This window comes from Zonotrichia albicollis, chromosome 2 (assembly GCF_047830755.1).
Source record: "Zonotrichia albicollis isolate bZonAlb1 chromosome 2, bZonAlb1.hap1, whole genome shotgun sequence".
NCBI lineage: Eukaryota > Metazoa > Chordata > Aves > Passeriformes > Passerellidae > Zonotrichia > Zonotrichia albicollis.
This window is the reverse complement of record NC_133820.1, coordinates 96,263,780-96,279,628: the sequence shown is the minus strand read 5'-3', so window position 1 is coordinate 96,279,628 and position 15,849 is coordinate 96,263,780. Positions and strand designations below refer to the sequence as shown.

Here is a 15,849-nt window from a genome sequence, read left to right as displayed (position 1 = left end):
GATGAATCACAGTTAATATTCCTTCTTCATTTACAATTTTTATCTGCCTTTAGTGATGTGCTTTCACTAGGCAAATCCATTTTAACTTGTTTAAATAAGAATATAAAGCTTTATGTTCTAATTTTGAGCCATTTGAATTCTCTCAGCATGCAAAAAGTCCCATCTCAATAAATGACAAGTGTCTTAAAAAACATTAAATTTCTTGTAATTTAAATATTCTTAATACTAGAAAGAAAGTGGGCAATAAACCTGACTTACTTGGTTGTCTAACCATAATTGTATTCTTAAGTTTTTCTGAAGTGTAAAAGGTAAACTGAAGTTTTATCAGCTAAAGATGATATCATGTCAAATGCAGGAGAGTAGAATGCAGGTCAAGGAAAGTTCAAATGTGAAAAACAGGCAAAAACTCAGAAAAGTTCATTATTCTGTTAATTTTAATCCCCTTGTCATGAATTTCCTAAGGGCAGCTTAGGCTTCTAATGTAACCGAAGTCAATACTGGTCTAAGAGACAAACACGGTTTAGAAACTGTTCCCTCCAGAGAAGCTCAAATGAGCACTGGAAGAGGTGAGAAATGGGTGAACCATCAAGAGGTTTTCCTGAGAGCCTCACCTCAGCTAGACAGTGACAAGGTTTTACTCAAGGCTAAATGTGGCTACAATCACAAAATGAAAGCTGACAAGGAATTTTAAAGCAGCATATTAAATTTTAGTATGGAAAGAATGCCTGCCTGCTGTTGGATGACCAATCAATTATTAAGCTTTAACAGATGTCAGTGAAAAGACAACCTCAAGGCATTTTGTTTGTATGACCAACTGAGTGCTCTTAAGACTGCACTAAGTCCAGAGAAACGAGATGGAAAAGGAGTTTATTACCTTCATGTTGTGGCTTTACAAGATCCAGCATCTGGCACAGACAGTCTTCAAAAGGCAAAGGTTCTACAGCCATGTTTTCTAATTTTTGGCACTGTTCTTCATAAAAATATTCCAATTCATACATAGACAAAGCACCATCACCATCAAGATCCATGCAGCGGAACCAGTATTCAATGCTGGAATTCAGTCATTAACAGCAGAGACAAACTTACTACAGAATTTCAAGAATTCATGTTGCCTGTTTCAAAGGCAAAACTAGATTTAAGAGTACATTCCACTAATCCATGGAAAGTTATTGAACACCAGCTACTGTGGTAAGAGTTGCTGGTATTTGCTACACCATCCATTATTGCATTTGAAAACACGTGTTAATGGTATGAAGGAGAAGACTAAAACACATAGTTTTACATTAAAAAAGAAAATCAAGGGAGACAATGGAAAATTGAATTGTACATGACAACTTCAGTATTTTGGGCATATTCCCATACTGAACAAGCTAGTGACATGTCACATGATAGGTTTCTCATCAGTACCATACAGGAGCTGCACAGCTTCCCAGAATCACTGGCATCGTGAAACAGCTGCAACATCCTTAACCTATGGCCCTGTTCATAAATAGGCCACACACAACTTATGAAACAATAACACTGAATTAGCCTCTTAAAAGTCAATAAATTAGACTTCTACAGCTACAACAGGAGACTGATAAACACAGGCGATGCAAAGAACTGGGCCACTTTTCCACTCATGTTTTTATAGTTTAAGCTTCTTCCATTAGAGTTGCAGCTGTTCATCAGTGATCCCCATTTAAGAACTGGAAAAACAAAATCAGTCTTTATTTCTGCTGAAACAAATTCATTCTTACCTAGTTGGTGTTTTCTTGTCCTCTTCAGATATCAAAAACCAGACAAAATCAGCGTAGCTAATTTTCCCATCTTTTTGTGCTTTTCTACCTCTTGGAGGCCAATGAGAAAAAAGATAGAAAATTTATTTTAGAAAACCTAGCTTTTACTAAGCAAAATTAAGGATTATTTTCCTTGTTGGTATTAACTATTTACTCCTAAATGATCCAGTGTTCATAAGGTGCTAAATAGTTAACAGAAGAGCCATCTCAAAAATTTTTGATGATATATTATCTACAAGTACATAGGCTTTTTAGAATTTCTATTCAGGTAGAAGGGATGAGAACTTAAAAGCTTTACAGAACTCCACTAGCTAAGAGTTTTGGAATGAAAATATGAAGATAAAAATGAAACAGAAATCTTCAGGAAGTAAATGTCCATGGCAAGAACATAATTGTCTGTTTCTACTCTCATAAATGCAGGAACCAAGTAAGTTGCACACAGTCAACCAGTCTAGTAAAAAGTCAGGTAGGCAGTTCCTAGACATATTACATTTCAATAATGAAATTTATATTTTGATGTTTTTACTTCAAGATGTCTGGAAAAATATGGTACATGTTTTTGTCTTGCCCAAGAAACTCAGATAAAGGAGTAAGCTCTAGACATATTCCTGGTAAGTCTCTTATTTCAGCTTTTATTTCTGTTGACCAGTTGCTTTCTATCTCAGATATTGTGCTAGGAAACATTTCAAAAATTAATGAAATGCCATAAATACAAAAGAGGAAGTCAATCCCAAGGGGAGAAATGAAGAATGACTGTCAAAAACGTGAACTAACTCAACTGGAGGCATTCTTGTAAATTTATTGATGCAATAAGCATTGATTTTACAATTAGTACTTAAAAGCTCAGTTCTCCTTGCACATTTTACAGGTTTGAGGGATGGAAAAAAAATGATTTCTTCCTTCTTCGTTCCCATCACACAATACCCAGTGGCCCATGTTCATATGGGTAAAGGGAGTGAAGAACTTGAACTGTACCAAAGGTTACAAGACCACTCTAGTACTACTAGAATTTAAACTACAGATCTCATCTTGAAATTCACTGCTCCTTTGTGAGGGGAATAATCTTTTTCCCTTGGAATGTCACTGAATTTAACAAGCAAAAATGAAATGGGATTTAGACCAGCATACAAAACAAGTACCTTGTTACTGCTCCTGAGAAGATGCGCTCTATCATCCTATTTGAAATTGCTGTGAAGAAAAGTTTGAAACAGTGTCAACTCTATGCAAGTTATTTTTGCATGTATCCTGTTGTTGAAGAGTTTACTGGAACTCTCCTCTTACATACACAGATCAGTGAGAACGATCAGGGGTAGTGCTCATTAATCCCTTTAAGTCCTTTTAGAGAGGATCACTTAACACAAAGACTCAAAGCAAAACTACAACCACCCAGCTTTGAATTCAAACTTAATGCAGAAATAGTAATCAAATTGCAATACAAGTAATAAAATTGGCTGATTAATAAAACTGCATTTCCCACTTCTTTTACAAGTAAATAATGTTTTCCAGTGGCAGTAAGTTTTACATGACCTTGGCAAAGAGTCAAACCAGAACTGGCACGATCACACATAATGAACATACCTTACTGATTCTGACGGGGGTCTATTTTTGACATGGTTTTGATCCATGCTTCTATTTTGAAACCATTTCAGGGATTTTACAGACATGTCTGAACTAATCACTACTTTTGTAAAGGATATTCAATTTATCCTTAAGAATTTGCAAAATTAAATTGCAGGTGGCACTGCAACTATTAGTTGTGTACATTAGTTGTGCTTTCTTCTTAAATGTACTAACTTAATAGAGCAGCCACTCAAATGAAAGCAGTTTTCCTTTCTCACTGTCCTAAAGCACAGTCAAACTTTATAGGCAAATTTTCAGAAGCAATCAGAATTGTGTTTATCCTTTTTAATGTGGGATAATACTCCATAATCACTTTGTGCTTAGGTAAGCTTTCCAGTCCTGAAAGGAACACTATGAAGATGGACACAAGGATCTAAAAAGAGCCCCAACAGTTCCATACAAACTACAAGAATATTTAAAATAGAAACAAGCATGCAAGACTATAGAATCACAGTCATTGTATATTATACATGCAGCAAATGTAAACCTGCTAAGTAGTGCTTAACAGTATTAAAGCAAAACACACTGCAGCTGAGTTAGCAAAACCCCAAATAAGCCAAGTACCTGAAGGTATGTTTGCCTTTTCTACTCTTTCCATATCTTGCCATAAAAGTAATGCTACTTGAGTAATATCAGTAAAATGGATTTTGTCCAAGATAACAACCCAGAATTTCCAAATAAAACCATTTATAATACACCAACACGTAAGTGATATTTGCCCTACTTCTTTGTCAAGATCAGAATTCAAATTCAGAATTTTCCTCAAATGTGGTATTTGTAGATGCAAAGTAGCATAACAGATGACTTGTCCTGCTTTAGTTCACTGAGTCAGCAGGACCAGCTACACCAACACTGGTCTCATTAAACTGTCCTTGGCATTAAACCACTTCCTCAGCTCAAAGTTTACAGGTCATTTAATACATGTAAACAAAGGTGCTTCATTTGTCATACCAGAATCATTATGTCGAGCTAAATCCTTCCGATCAATATAGAGGTCATGGTCTGTGTCCAGCTCCCAAAATTTGCAATAGATAACATAAAAATGTTCATATGAGAAGTACTCTGTCAGCTGGTTAATATCAGCTTCCTCTTCCAATAATGCCACATTCTATTATCAGAAGGACAAACAGAACATATTAAAGAGCTTGTAAGACATTTGTTTTTTGAATGGTCTGAGTTCTCATAACTAAGTTAATATCTAATGCTATTTCAGTGGAACAATTTTTGTTTTCAGGGACAATGCACACCATACAGTGTGACAGCAAAACTGAACACGTGGCAGAAAATGAATGCATTCACAAAAGAATGAACAGATCAGACCAACTTCTGCTACACACATTTACATGTATACAGCTCCAGATAGAAAAAGTTACATTTAAACATATTCTAATGTATGAGAATGAATGCATTTGGGTCTTCATTACTTTTTGGAAAAGGAAGAAATGCTATTTATGTTACTCCCTTAAGCCTTTAGTTAATGCAGTTTTAAAACTTTCAGAAATATCTGTCTTGCAAAATTTTATATATTACAAACCTGCAAAAAGTTGCTTTTCCTGAGCTCATTACAAGTTATTTTCCCAGACCAGGACCTATTTACTGTATAAAATATTCTCTGTATGACCTGCATGAAAGAGAAAATGGAAAGAAACTTCAGCTGTGGTAATTAAATACCCATCCAAATATTTCTCAAAGATGTTTTAGTACAGCTGCATTAGAGAGCTCCATGTTTCCCCTATTTCTATTGTTCCCATTAGTTAGAGCTTCTCTTATGTCATATTATCCACTATTCAAACTATTTCTAAATCTATATGTAAACTCATCTAAATAAGTTTTATTTCAATGCTGCAGTACCTATATCTCACTCAGTAATGTTGCAGAATATTTATGTGCTATCCAAAATATGTATATTGGGGATTTCACTACCTCAAGTCTTCCAGACCTACAGGATATAATCAAATAAACCTATTAATATATCTTACTACTTCAGATTTAAGGACTTGCATTTGCTGTGAGACTGTTTTACTTCATAACTGAATTTACAGAAATAGAATTGAGACTGCTTAAGAATTAGAGTACAGCAGATGTTGCTACTTCTGAAGTCTACAAACACAACAAATCTACATCTGACAGAAATATTTCCTGCAGGTGCAAAGAGAATGTTTTTCCCCATTTAACTTCATTCTATTTGGAAGTTCCTTGAAAAAAAACCAAACTGTTAATAGCATTAAAAGTACATTAATATTTTCCAAGTGAAGAACAAAAAAAAAATAATCTATGCAAGAAAGGCAACTAATCCTTGTGCCATGACTGATACTGGAACTAGAAACAAATACATCCATATGAGTACTCTATACATTTTTAAAAATAAATTTTACATGTACTTCAACTCAATGATCTTACAGGTCTTTTCCAAACTAATGGTTCTATGACTATTTTGGGCAACTCATGCATTCGCTATAATTTTCTCAGATTTAGTTTACAAACTAAAGACTTGAAATAAGACTTTAAAATATATTTTTTCTGCTACTTAACTGAATTCAGTATGTACCTCAATTAGTTTGACGTAAGACAACCAGGTGTACATTTCAAATCAGTCATTCACCACTAAACAAAACAAAAAAACTCCCCAAAAACAAAACAACGGAAAAAAACCCCTCAAGCATACTATGAGCTATAACTGCTCAACTGGTGATTGATTATACCTGCTAATTGGCAAGACTCAGTAATGCATGTGTAGTGCTTCACTTGCAAGAGAGCAGGTACTACCTAAAATCCCCTCTCCTTAGAAATCCCTTTCCTGCAATTAATATGTCCTCCCAACTACAGGCTAAGCTTTTTATCACTTCAGACTTCAATTGTAGTAAATCAATAGTTTAAACTAACCAATCATTTTAAAATTACAAATAGAAGAATAATGTACTGATGAAGTTTTGAAAGAAAACTTAAACTGTAGAACAGCAAGCTCCTCATTTCTTACTTCGAACAAGAACAGCTGGTTCAATGACTCCAGACAGAAGAATAGATAATCCTGCTTCTGAAACTTAATTAACTTAATTCTAATTGTGAATTTAGGGAAGGCCCATTTTTTGGCTTACACTACAAAGCAATTTTTTCTAAAAAGGTTTTTGCCTTAGCTTTGCAACTTAATCCATCTGCATGTCATTATCTCATCTGTTATACATTTAACTGGTCTAAAAATAAAACCAAAATTGAATGTTTGGTAAAGACAACTGGGAACAAACTTAAACTGTTTTCTACAGTAAACTGAGTGCAGAGTGTAAGCAAATTGTCAGAGAATTGACTTTATTATTCTGCAGAGTGCTTTGTTAGAAGGGAGAAGAAATGCTGCAATACAGAGACTACCATTTCAAGAACTCATAGTTCAGATATGCACCTAACATCCTGGAAGAATAAATGTATCTTATTTGTCACAGCAAACATTTTTAACTTATTTCAGCTTTATCTTGGCCATATATAACTGGATTGACCAACAAACCTATAACATATCTTAGGGGACAGACCAGATTGCTTTCATGGCTTACACAACACGTGCTAAAGAGATGTATGTAATGTGCATGCATACACACATACATATGTGTAGGTATATACAAAAACCCAGCAGAATGGCTCATTTGCTTTGCAGCTGGATGTATCCTTTAGATGAAGCTTCATGTAGCAAGGTTAAGCTAACTGAATGCAGGTATGAAATGGCTTCTTTCATTATAGGCAAAATAATCTATTATCATTAATAACTTGCAGGACAGAATTTTAGAAGACTGTAACAAGCACAGTGGTCAAAGCATGGTGCAAATAATGTCAAGGTTGTGGGTTTGACCCCTGTATGGATTATTCACTTAAGAGTTAGACTTGATTCTTATGGGTCCCTTCCAACTCAGAATATTCTGAATTTTGTTAATAAAATACTTCCAGTAATGATTTATTCAATATTGCTAAACTTTCTTCAATAAGCTGTTCCTCCAAAGAAAAGTAACTGGACATGGCAGGACCTTTTCTTTCCTACTCTTTTTCAGGTCATGCAGCAAGCTTTCACAATTTTAACCAGAGCAGGCTGGGACACAACCAAGAATCCACGAAGAAACAAAACAACTCACAGGCAGAACAATTCCTTCAATCACAACTGACAGGAAAGTTCTGTGAGCTCAGGTAATCATTATAACAAGAAGCAAAACCTAATACAGCAGGACATACTTGATAGGCCAGCAAGTCTCTGTAAGAAGGATGTAACGAACAAAACCCAAATGCTCTCAAAAAAAACCTTCCACAATTTTAACCTGGGTCAAAGTGTAAGATGGATATAAGATGATCAACACTGCATGTTTTTTTTTTTTTTCTTGGAGAATATTCATTAAGCTAGTTTTCACATGCACAAAGAAAGTGAACTGAATGTCATTTTGAAGAATTTTAATCTTTTGAGACTTCAGTGGGATCGACTGTCTAGTCCTCAGTTGAGAAAATTTAATGTCACCGATTTATCCCGTGGGTACAGAACAAATACTTCAGTCACATAACCCTGGGAAGACAGGAATTGAACTTTTCATGCATAAAAACCTTCCTTGGAAGAAAAGTCCCCAGAGAGACAAGTGGCAAGCAGCTTCAATATTACCATTATTTCACTTAATACTGAACATAATCATATTGATATAGATGTTTCATTCAAGACTTCATTTAATTAATCCCAGACTAAGGTCAGGATTCTAATGAATGCAGTCTACTGCCACAATCAAGAGTTTAAGATAACAGCCTGCTCTTCATTTAATGCTCATTAACTTATCCAACACTATTACAATTCACTGCTTCTCTTACTAGTATTAAATTCAGCAATTCCTTAAAAATGTTGAGAACTATCAGTCCTAAGAAAGACTCCTTTTCCACAAAATTTCTAGTTATGTAGAAATGAAGACTTAGAGCCTGCTCTAACTCTACTGTTCCCATGGAACAAAGATGCTTAGAGACATTTGACTAATCTTGATTTCCTTAGTTAGCCAAAAAATAGCTTTTCCAAATACAAATCACTTACTGTTGTAATATACCGAGAATGGAATTCAGATGCTTCTTTTAAAAATAAAAGGCCTGGATGACTATTCACCACATCCTACAAAAAACAATATCACAAGGAACATTCATTAGTGTCCATTTAAGACAATTAGCAAAGAATAACACACCTGCTATTCCTTAACCAAAACAGTTTAAACTACCACAATCATTACTGATAACTACGTTTTCACCAAGGCTTCAGACAAATCACATTACAAACCTTTTAAAAATAAAATTATCTTTTAAATAAATTGGATAAACAAAAGCTTTCCTGTATTTTAGAAATATTTTTAATAGGATTTTTTTTCCCTGTATTTTAGATAAGCTGAGGATTTTGAACCCTGCTGACAGTCCTAGCTTGTAATTCTGTGTCTATGATTCAGTGAAGTCAGTTCAGGTTTTATTCAGTCATTTCTATAGGTGTGTTTGCTGCTCTTCCAACAAAGATATACTAGGTTTGAATTCATATCCCACTTCTCCTTTGCCCTCCAAAGGGCTACCTGACTTAAATAACTTTAACTGACTTATGAAACATCAAAGATTCCAATACATATGTTATTCCTACAATTGATTTTAAATCTTACCAGGGTGCTTAAAAAACACCTCACTTTATACAAAATTATTAACTGTAAAACAAGTCACTAGCATCTCAGTGGATCATGCAAAGTCAGTTGCACTAAATATTATCAATAAACTTTAATGATGACCGTGAAAAAGTATGTTTAGTTCAAACAACTCAGGGCTTTGCCAGTTCATCATTTTGTGGTGTTCCTAGAAATAGTTTCAACTGCAACTTACTTGTAAGAAAGGAATGAAGTCTTCTTGCACCAAGTAGTTACATCCAGGGTTCATGAGAAGATGAACAAACTTTGCAGCATCATCATAGCAGGTCTGAAGTACTCTGAAATGGAAATATTTCTATTTAGTATTCTACACAGAAAATTGCTCATGCTACCTCAAGCAGGCAACCTAGAGCAAGGCCTATGAAACAATATTTATTAAAAAGGTCATCACAAATGTCAAACCATGCTCCAAGTGAACTTATCAAAGCAGAAGTGTCTCTTAAATTGATGTTAAAGGAGGTGGGTACACCATGTAATCGATTACATGAAAGGACAATTTAAAGTTAAAATTAGAAAAGAACTAAAAATAAAAAGCACATTGCTCAGAACTGGCATCTACAAGTAAGGGCCATGGTTTTCACTTCTCATGAACTGTCATTTACCCAAACATTTTAAAATCTATAAACCCTGTAAATGAAGATTTGTTTATATTAAAGTATTATTTAGTTACATTTTCCCATGTACAAGCTTGCTGACAACAGCTGATTATGGGAAAGTATTTTATTCCCCTTTACAAGATCATATTCAGAACTTAAAATATCACATTTCAATGCAAAAAAATGCAGTACTTCTAAAAACAGTAATCTACTTACTTCCGCCACATTGCAACAAATTTATGAACTGACACGTATCCTGTTCGTTCACCTCCAGCACAATAAAACAAAGGACCTTTCCAGTACAGTGGGCATTCACAAGCCTACAATAAAGTATACATCAAGTCAGTTTATTGATTGCTTATCTGAGGGCTACTCTTCTATTTATGGATCCTTCAAAATTTACAAGTGTTAAGAAAAAAAGCATTAGGGAAGAGATTTTTTTAAAACCAGCTTCTGAAACCAGCTTCACGTCCTGAAATAATCTATTTAAAGCAACTTTAGGCTGAAATCCACAAGTGGAGAGCCAAACACAGGGAAACTTGTAGCATTCCTAACAGACTAACACAGTGAGTCACGTGGCCGTCTGTCCATGCTCCAAGCAGCTGAACAGAGTCCATCTTAAGCTCCACTTAAGAGCTGGATGTCTTAAAGCTAAGCTCAAGACAGCACACTTACAGACCCTGTGAACTGGAGCAAATTGACATTTGTCTGGCTCAGAAGATGGCTCAACTCATCTGCATCCTCTGCACGTGCATGGCACATCCTGTATCCAATTTTAAGTAGCAGGCCAGCCTGCCCTGAGCAGCAGGATCTTGCTTTAGGGTGCTCAACAGCTACACCAGTGTGAGCACAAGTACCTAAAGCCCAAGTGTCTGCAGCTGTAACAGCCAAGAGCCCAGCCTGCCTAAAACAGACTGCAGCTGGGAGCAGTCAGACATGCTGGCATCCCCAAGGATCTCCAAAAACACTGAATACTGCAAGATGTGTAAGGTCATTGGAGAAAAAGTACAATTACTTTTCATGCAATAGCTTAACTAGTACTTCAAACAGAATAAAAGAAGTGGTTGTGATGAATACTGTCCTCATCATGAATAACAGGTGACTAGACCCTTTCAGCTTCCTTGCTGAGAGAGAAAGGTCTCTTCCCTACCTCATTACTTCTATGTACTTCTATGTTGGAAGGACCTGTGGAGACAGGGATCTAGGGATTCAGCTTAGCAGTAAAAAAAGTTTTGGTGAGGCAAACTCCCAGTCCTGCTCTTGTGAGCAGTCACAGTTTCTATTTTCTAGAGCCTGAACAAAGTGACAGGAACATGGATGAGAACATGAGACTCATTAGCAAGATCATGACTTGCAGTGAGATTTCAAGCATTAATTCAATATAAAACATGGAAATTTAAGTCCATTTTAACTAGCTTATGGTCTTTAAATTTACAGAGAAGTTTAAAAAATATTTGCTGCTTTCTAAGCTAAGTATTTTGTCACTCTGCCCCAACTCTAAAGTTGCTCTTCAGGAATAACTTGAGAGCTATAATCTCAAGTTACCCAACCATGCTGTCTTTACCAATGTCTTTGCAATGGAGGTTTAGCAGAATGAGAAAAAACCTCCAACCTGTGTGAATATCTGAAAACAAAACATATATTAGGAGTGCTTTTGCCTTAACTCTCTTGGTAAATGTGGAATGGAGAACAACATACAATGTTGTTCTTTAGTATTTGGTTACTTATGCAGCAAAAAAAGTAGTTCAAGTTTTGTTTTAATGTTTTGTTTCTTTTTATAAGGTCATTTGATAGACAGCTAATGCAGAAACTTCCACATAACTATTATCAACAATGTAAAATATCATTAAATACTAACGTGTCAGAGATGGAAACACACAATACAAGAAAAGCAAGCACACAGAACTCATCTTTCCTTTCCACAGGAGTACAGTACAAAAAGAAAATGGCCAGCAAGTTCTCACCTTTGCAACCTTACCCATGTCTTCTAACGTTGCCCTCTCATTCGGAAATTCAGAAAAAGTTTTCTCAATTTTGGCAATCACAGCATCTATATTTACTTTTTCCTTAGGACATCCTCGAGGAAAGTAAAAAGTTGGAATGTTTTGACTATGTGGTGGTGGCAAAGTTTCTTCCTTCTTTGTTTGAACCTAAATAGATAAATACACAATTGACAGTCAAATACCATGAAATCACATAGTCCCCCACAGATGACTTAAATCTCTTGGTATTCTATTTTTCAACACACCTTCAAAAAGATTTCAGATTATAAATTGAATAAACTATTACAGAATAAGGGCACATTGGAAAAATTGATGAGTATTTCCAAAAAAGGTCATTTAGAAAAAAGTCTAGGATGTTAAATATTTCATAAAAACAACTTCAATCTTCAACACATATCAAGTTTCAAGACTGATACACTGGACAGCTTCTTGGGGACACCTGAAATTACTCACGTTCTATTATCTGTTTCAGGAAAAAACCTTTCAACCTCCATCTTAACAGATATGAAAGAATTTGCTTTTGATATACTTCTAGTTTTACAGATTCAAGGTTTTGAAATAAATATAATAACTTTGTTACAAACCACCAACCTATCTAATAGTTATGATGAAGATTTTGGGTTTTTCACCATAAAAAATTATAGATTTTATAAAGGTAGCAAACAATGGCTGCAGAGGGTTTTTTTTTTGGGTAAAGTATATACCATGAGAGTTTAGAAAGCTGTTTCTCAAGAATTGTGATACACCACATCACTAAAAAAAAACCCCAGATGTCCTGTAACAAGAGAAATTTATTTAAAAGCTTTAAAGTTCAGTAAAGAAGAATTTACCTAGTAGTCAGTTTCCAAAAGAATGTCAAATAGGGCATAGAAGAAAAGATAATAGGTAAAGTAACAACAGAGTTAGGAAACAACTCAAAGTTAGCAATTAAACCAAATTAAAGTCCCTATTCCCAATACTACTATTCAAATGTAAAAACATTGCTATAGGGTGACTTGTCCTAGTGATGAATGTGTTCAAGATTCTGCATCTAATCTCTCATTTTCAACCATAACTGGGGAAAAATAAGCTCAAAATCTCTCCAAAAACCCTAACCCTTGTTTTTACTCTTTATCACCTTTGCCAAAGTGCCTGTAAACATACCCAGCTCTTTTACAGTAACTGAAGTCCTTCCTTATGTGAGTGGAAGAACTAGGTGCTTATGGACAACAGATTTTAATTTGCAGAGTTGCACCCCAGGAGCTTTCACTGGAATGCTACATAGGCAAAAAAACCCAAAACCAAACAAACAAAAAAATCCCCACAAAACCAAAAAGACTCTGAACTAACCTTTCCTTCCTCTCCTCTGTATTTGAGCCAGAATTCCTGTCCACAGCTGCAGAATTACCTTAACTATGTTACAAGACTTATTCCATAGAAGAAAACGTTACCTTGACTCTGTGACACCAGAAGTCATTGTCTGTCACTTTCTATGAATCCTGTTAAGTAACAACTTTTGATATCTTATCATTGGTTCACCAGTCCAGTTGACGAGGCAGCTTAAAACAAGAATGCTACAGGGTATCAAAAATCCCTTCCAACTTCAGACTTCCAAAATTTTAGGAAGTCTAAAGACAGCAATGCTTTATTCTCTAGGTAAAATCACCACCAGCACTACAAATAATGTCTGTAACAGGGTGAACACCCTGTTTCATTCTACAAGCCCAGCTCTACCCATCAGCACTTTCCAAGAGCTCTTGCAGTTACCCTATTTCCTCTTTTTCCCATTTCCAAGAACTGCCTGGACTGACACAAGATTAGCTCAGCTGATCAGAGCACGTTGCTAATAACACCAAGGTCATGAGCTCAATCCCTGTACAGGTTGTTCATTTAAGAGTTGGATTTGATGATCCTTGTGGGTCCCTTCCAGCATTGCTCAGACTATTCTGTGATTCTGTGACAACCACTCCCATGTGAGCTGCTCAAACGGCCACAGAGCAGCAGGTGCTCCAGCTCTTCAGAGGTGCCCGATGAGGAATGCCTCATCCAAGAAAAGGGAAAGTGCAAATTACAGACTACTAACGTTCCCTGAATGTTGCTGATGTCATGAGGATATCATCAGCAAATGTTGATATCATCAGCATTTCGAGGAAGCTTAGTACAAAGAAGCAAGGCATTTTTAAAATCCACAGCTAGGGAAATTTAGAGCCTCAGATAGAAAATTTCTTTTAAAAGCAAAGCTAGAAACAGAGGGAAGACTACACTGGAAAAGATCCCAGGAGAAAAAGAAAAGCTATCATCAGAACCATTTGATCATTGGACACTATATTTTTTCAGAAACCACTAATTTAGATACCTCAGTTACACAAGAAATGATTTCTATTGGTCCAGGTTAGAAGCTGTTCTTAAATACAGATGGAAATATCAATTCAGGATTTGTAGTAAGACCTATCAAAGCACAAGTTATTTAAAAGAATTATAAGATAAGGGCTTTTTATTTATTTTTCATCTCATAGTCTGGAACACGTTCAAAACAAAGATTATTAGGAAGAAGTTCAGCAAATAATTCAGAACTTAAGACAAACATATAGTTGAAGAAAAATTATTTTTCTAAGATGAAAATGTTATATTGAAACATTTGAATTCAGCATGCTTACTGTAAAAATATATAATATTTAACCTATAAGACGGAATATTAATTCTAAGACCAAATACAGACTACAAATCTGTCATAGCAAGACAAATTAACTCTCCCTATACTGAAAGATGTCTATTTTCACATGCTGGTTTCTCCAAGTTGGCAAAAGAAGAAACTATAAAAAGGCTTCATTTGTATTAGCAAGTGTATGATCACTTCACAGTAATTTCTGCTAGAATTATCTGGTGCCTACATATAGGCATCTAGTGAGAATACCATCTAGGGCACGAAACAAAATGCCCTTGAACATTCCTTGTGGCATCCAGCACAGCTCTCACTCTGCATCTGCCACGTGGATGATCTGAGCATGTTAATGCTTCTTAAATGCCACCAGCAACTTGGAATGGGACAATTGAATTGTGCTGTTAATGTCAGTCAACACAGGGATAGGAACTGTACCAAAGAGAGAAGCACATAGTCCAAAACCATGAGCTCCAACTAGTGCACTATAAAGTTGATATTACATCTCCTCCCTCTTCTCACCTTCCCAAGAAGGACCAGAGATTCTCCTCTCAGTCTGAATAACCAAAAGGCTTCTTGTACAGCTGAGGCTGCTCTGCTGTGCGTGCTCTAATGAAGGAATGTGTGGTACTAAAAGGACTCTAAAAATGTCACTATTTTCTGTTCAGGTGCTAGTTAGTTCTGTAGAGGCACATATTGCATAGCTGATGGAAGAGTCAGTTCTGCTATTTTAGAACAATCTAAATGCACTAATTGTGTGAGATTGGGATGTTCTAAAATGAATTATAATTTTAACTGGGGAATTCCTTCATTAAAAAGAACAGCCAGAAGCCTACTAACATCCAGTCTTAGATTGGAAAATCTGCAGGAACAGTTCATTAATCTTTTTGCACAACTACTCCATTTCAGTGGTCAGTTTAACATTTAGAAAGTGATCTACATTTTCCTGTTGTTTTAAGTTAAAACCTTTAAAACTTGTAACAGTAAGCTAAACTCAAAAAAAGAGACTTGTTTGGTCAGTGAAAATTTTCCCTGCAACTTGTTGAGAAAGAGTACCAACAACAACAGCATGCTTGGAAATAAGGAAAAGAGCTATATAAGCTTGTAAATAACTCAAAACAGATGTGGGCTGAAGTGCCAGGACTGAAGGGAGCATTAAACTTTGCAATAAGTATATATGAAGTGCAGGATCTAAGTAAGTGTATTGCAAAGCTGCCACTGAAGTTTAGGTTTTATATAACAGATAGGAAGTGAGGATTCCTTGAAAATATCTTGTTTGCAGTAATGTAAATAAACTTCTGTAAGATTTGTCTATAGGAGAATTCAAGAAACCCTTTAATACACAACCAGTTTTCATTCTTGAGATACGGAATTATAAAGACTGTCCACAGCTACCCAACACTTACTTGCCTTGATTTTTACAGTGAAAGAAATGGAATTGGAAGTTGTTATCCCACTGAGGTCACTGTTCAAAGGGCAAAACTTCTAATATTAATTTTGCAACTTTCCAGATCCTTTTCCAACCATTCTTTCAGA

At 35.5% G+C, this 15,849-nt stretch overlaps 1 protein-coding gene across 2 annotated transcripts in view; it reads right to left on the bottom strand.

Moving 5' to 3' along the window:
• Positions 1-15,849, bottom strand: part of PPP2R3B (protein phosphatase 2 regulatory subunit B''beta) — a 47,696-nt gene that overhangs the window by 6,269 nt on the left and 25,578 nt on the right. For both annotated transcript variants that reach the window (XM_005486384.4, XM_005486385.4), the window contains 9 exons: positions 11,637-11,822; positions 9,889-9,992; positions 9,252-9,354; positions 8,437-8,511; positions 4,933-5,019; positions 4,350-4,506; positions 2,918-2,966; positions 1,740-1,829; positions 875-1,050 (listed from right to left, as the gene is read on the bottom strand). In XM_005486384.4, coding sequence (XP_005486441.2) covers positions 875-1,050; positions 1,740-1,829; positions 2,918-2,966; positions 4,350-4,506; positions 4,933-5,019; positions 8,437-8,511; positions 9,252-9,354; positions 9,889-9,992; positions 11,637-11,822 — 1,027 coding nt within the window. The remainder of the gene's footprint in view (positions 1-874; positions 1,051-1,739; positions 1,830-2,917; positions 2,967-4,349; positions 4,507-4,932; positions 5,020-8,436; positions 8,512-9,251; positions 9,355-9,888; positions 9,993-11,636; positions 11,823-15,849) is intronic.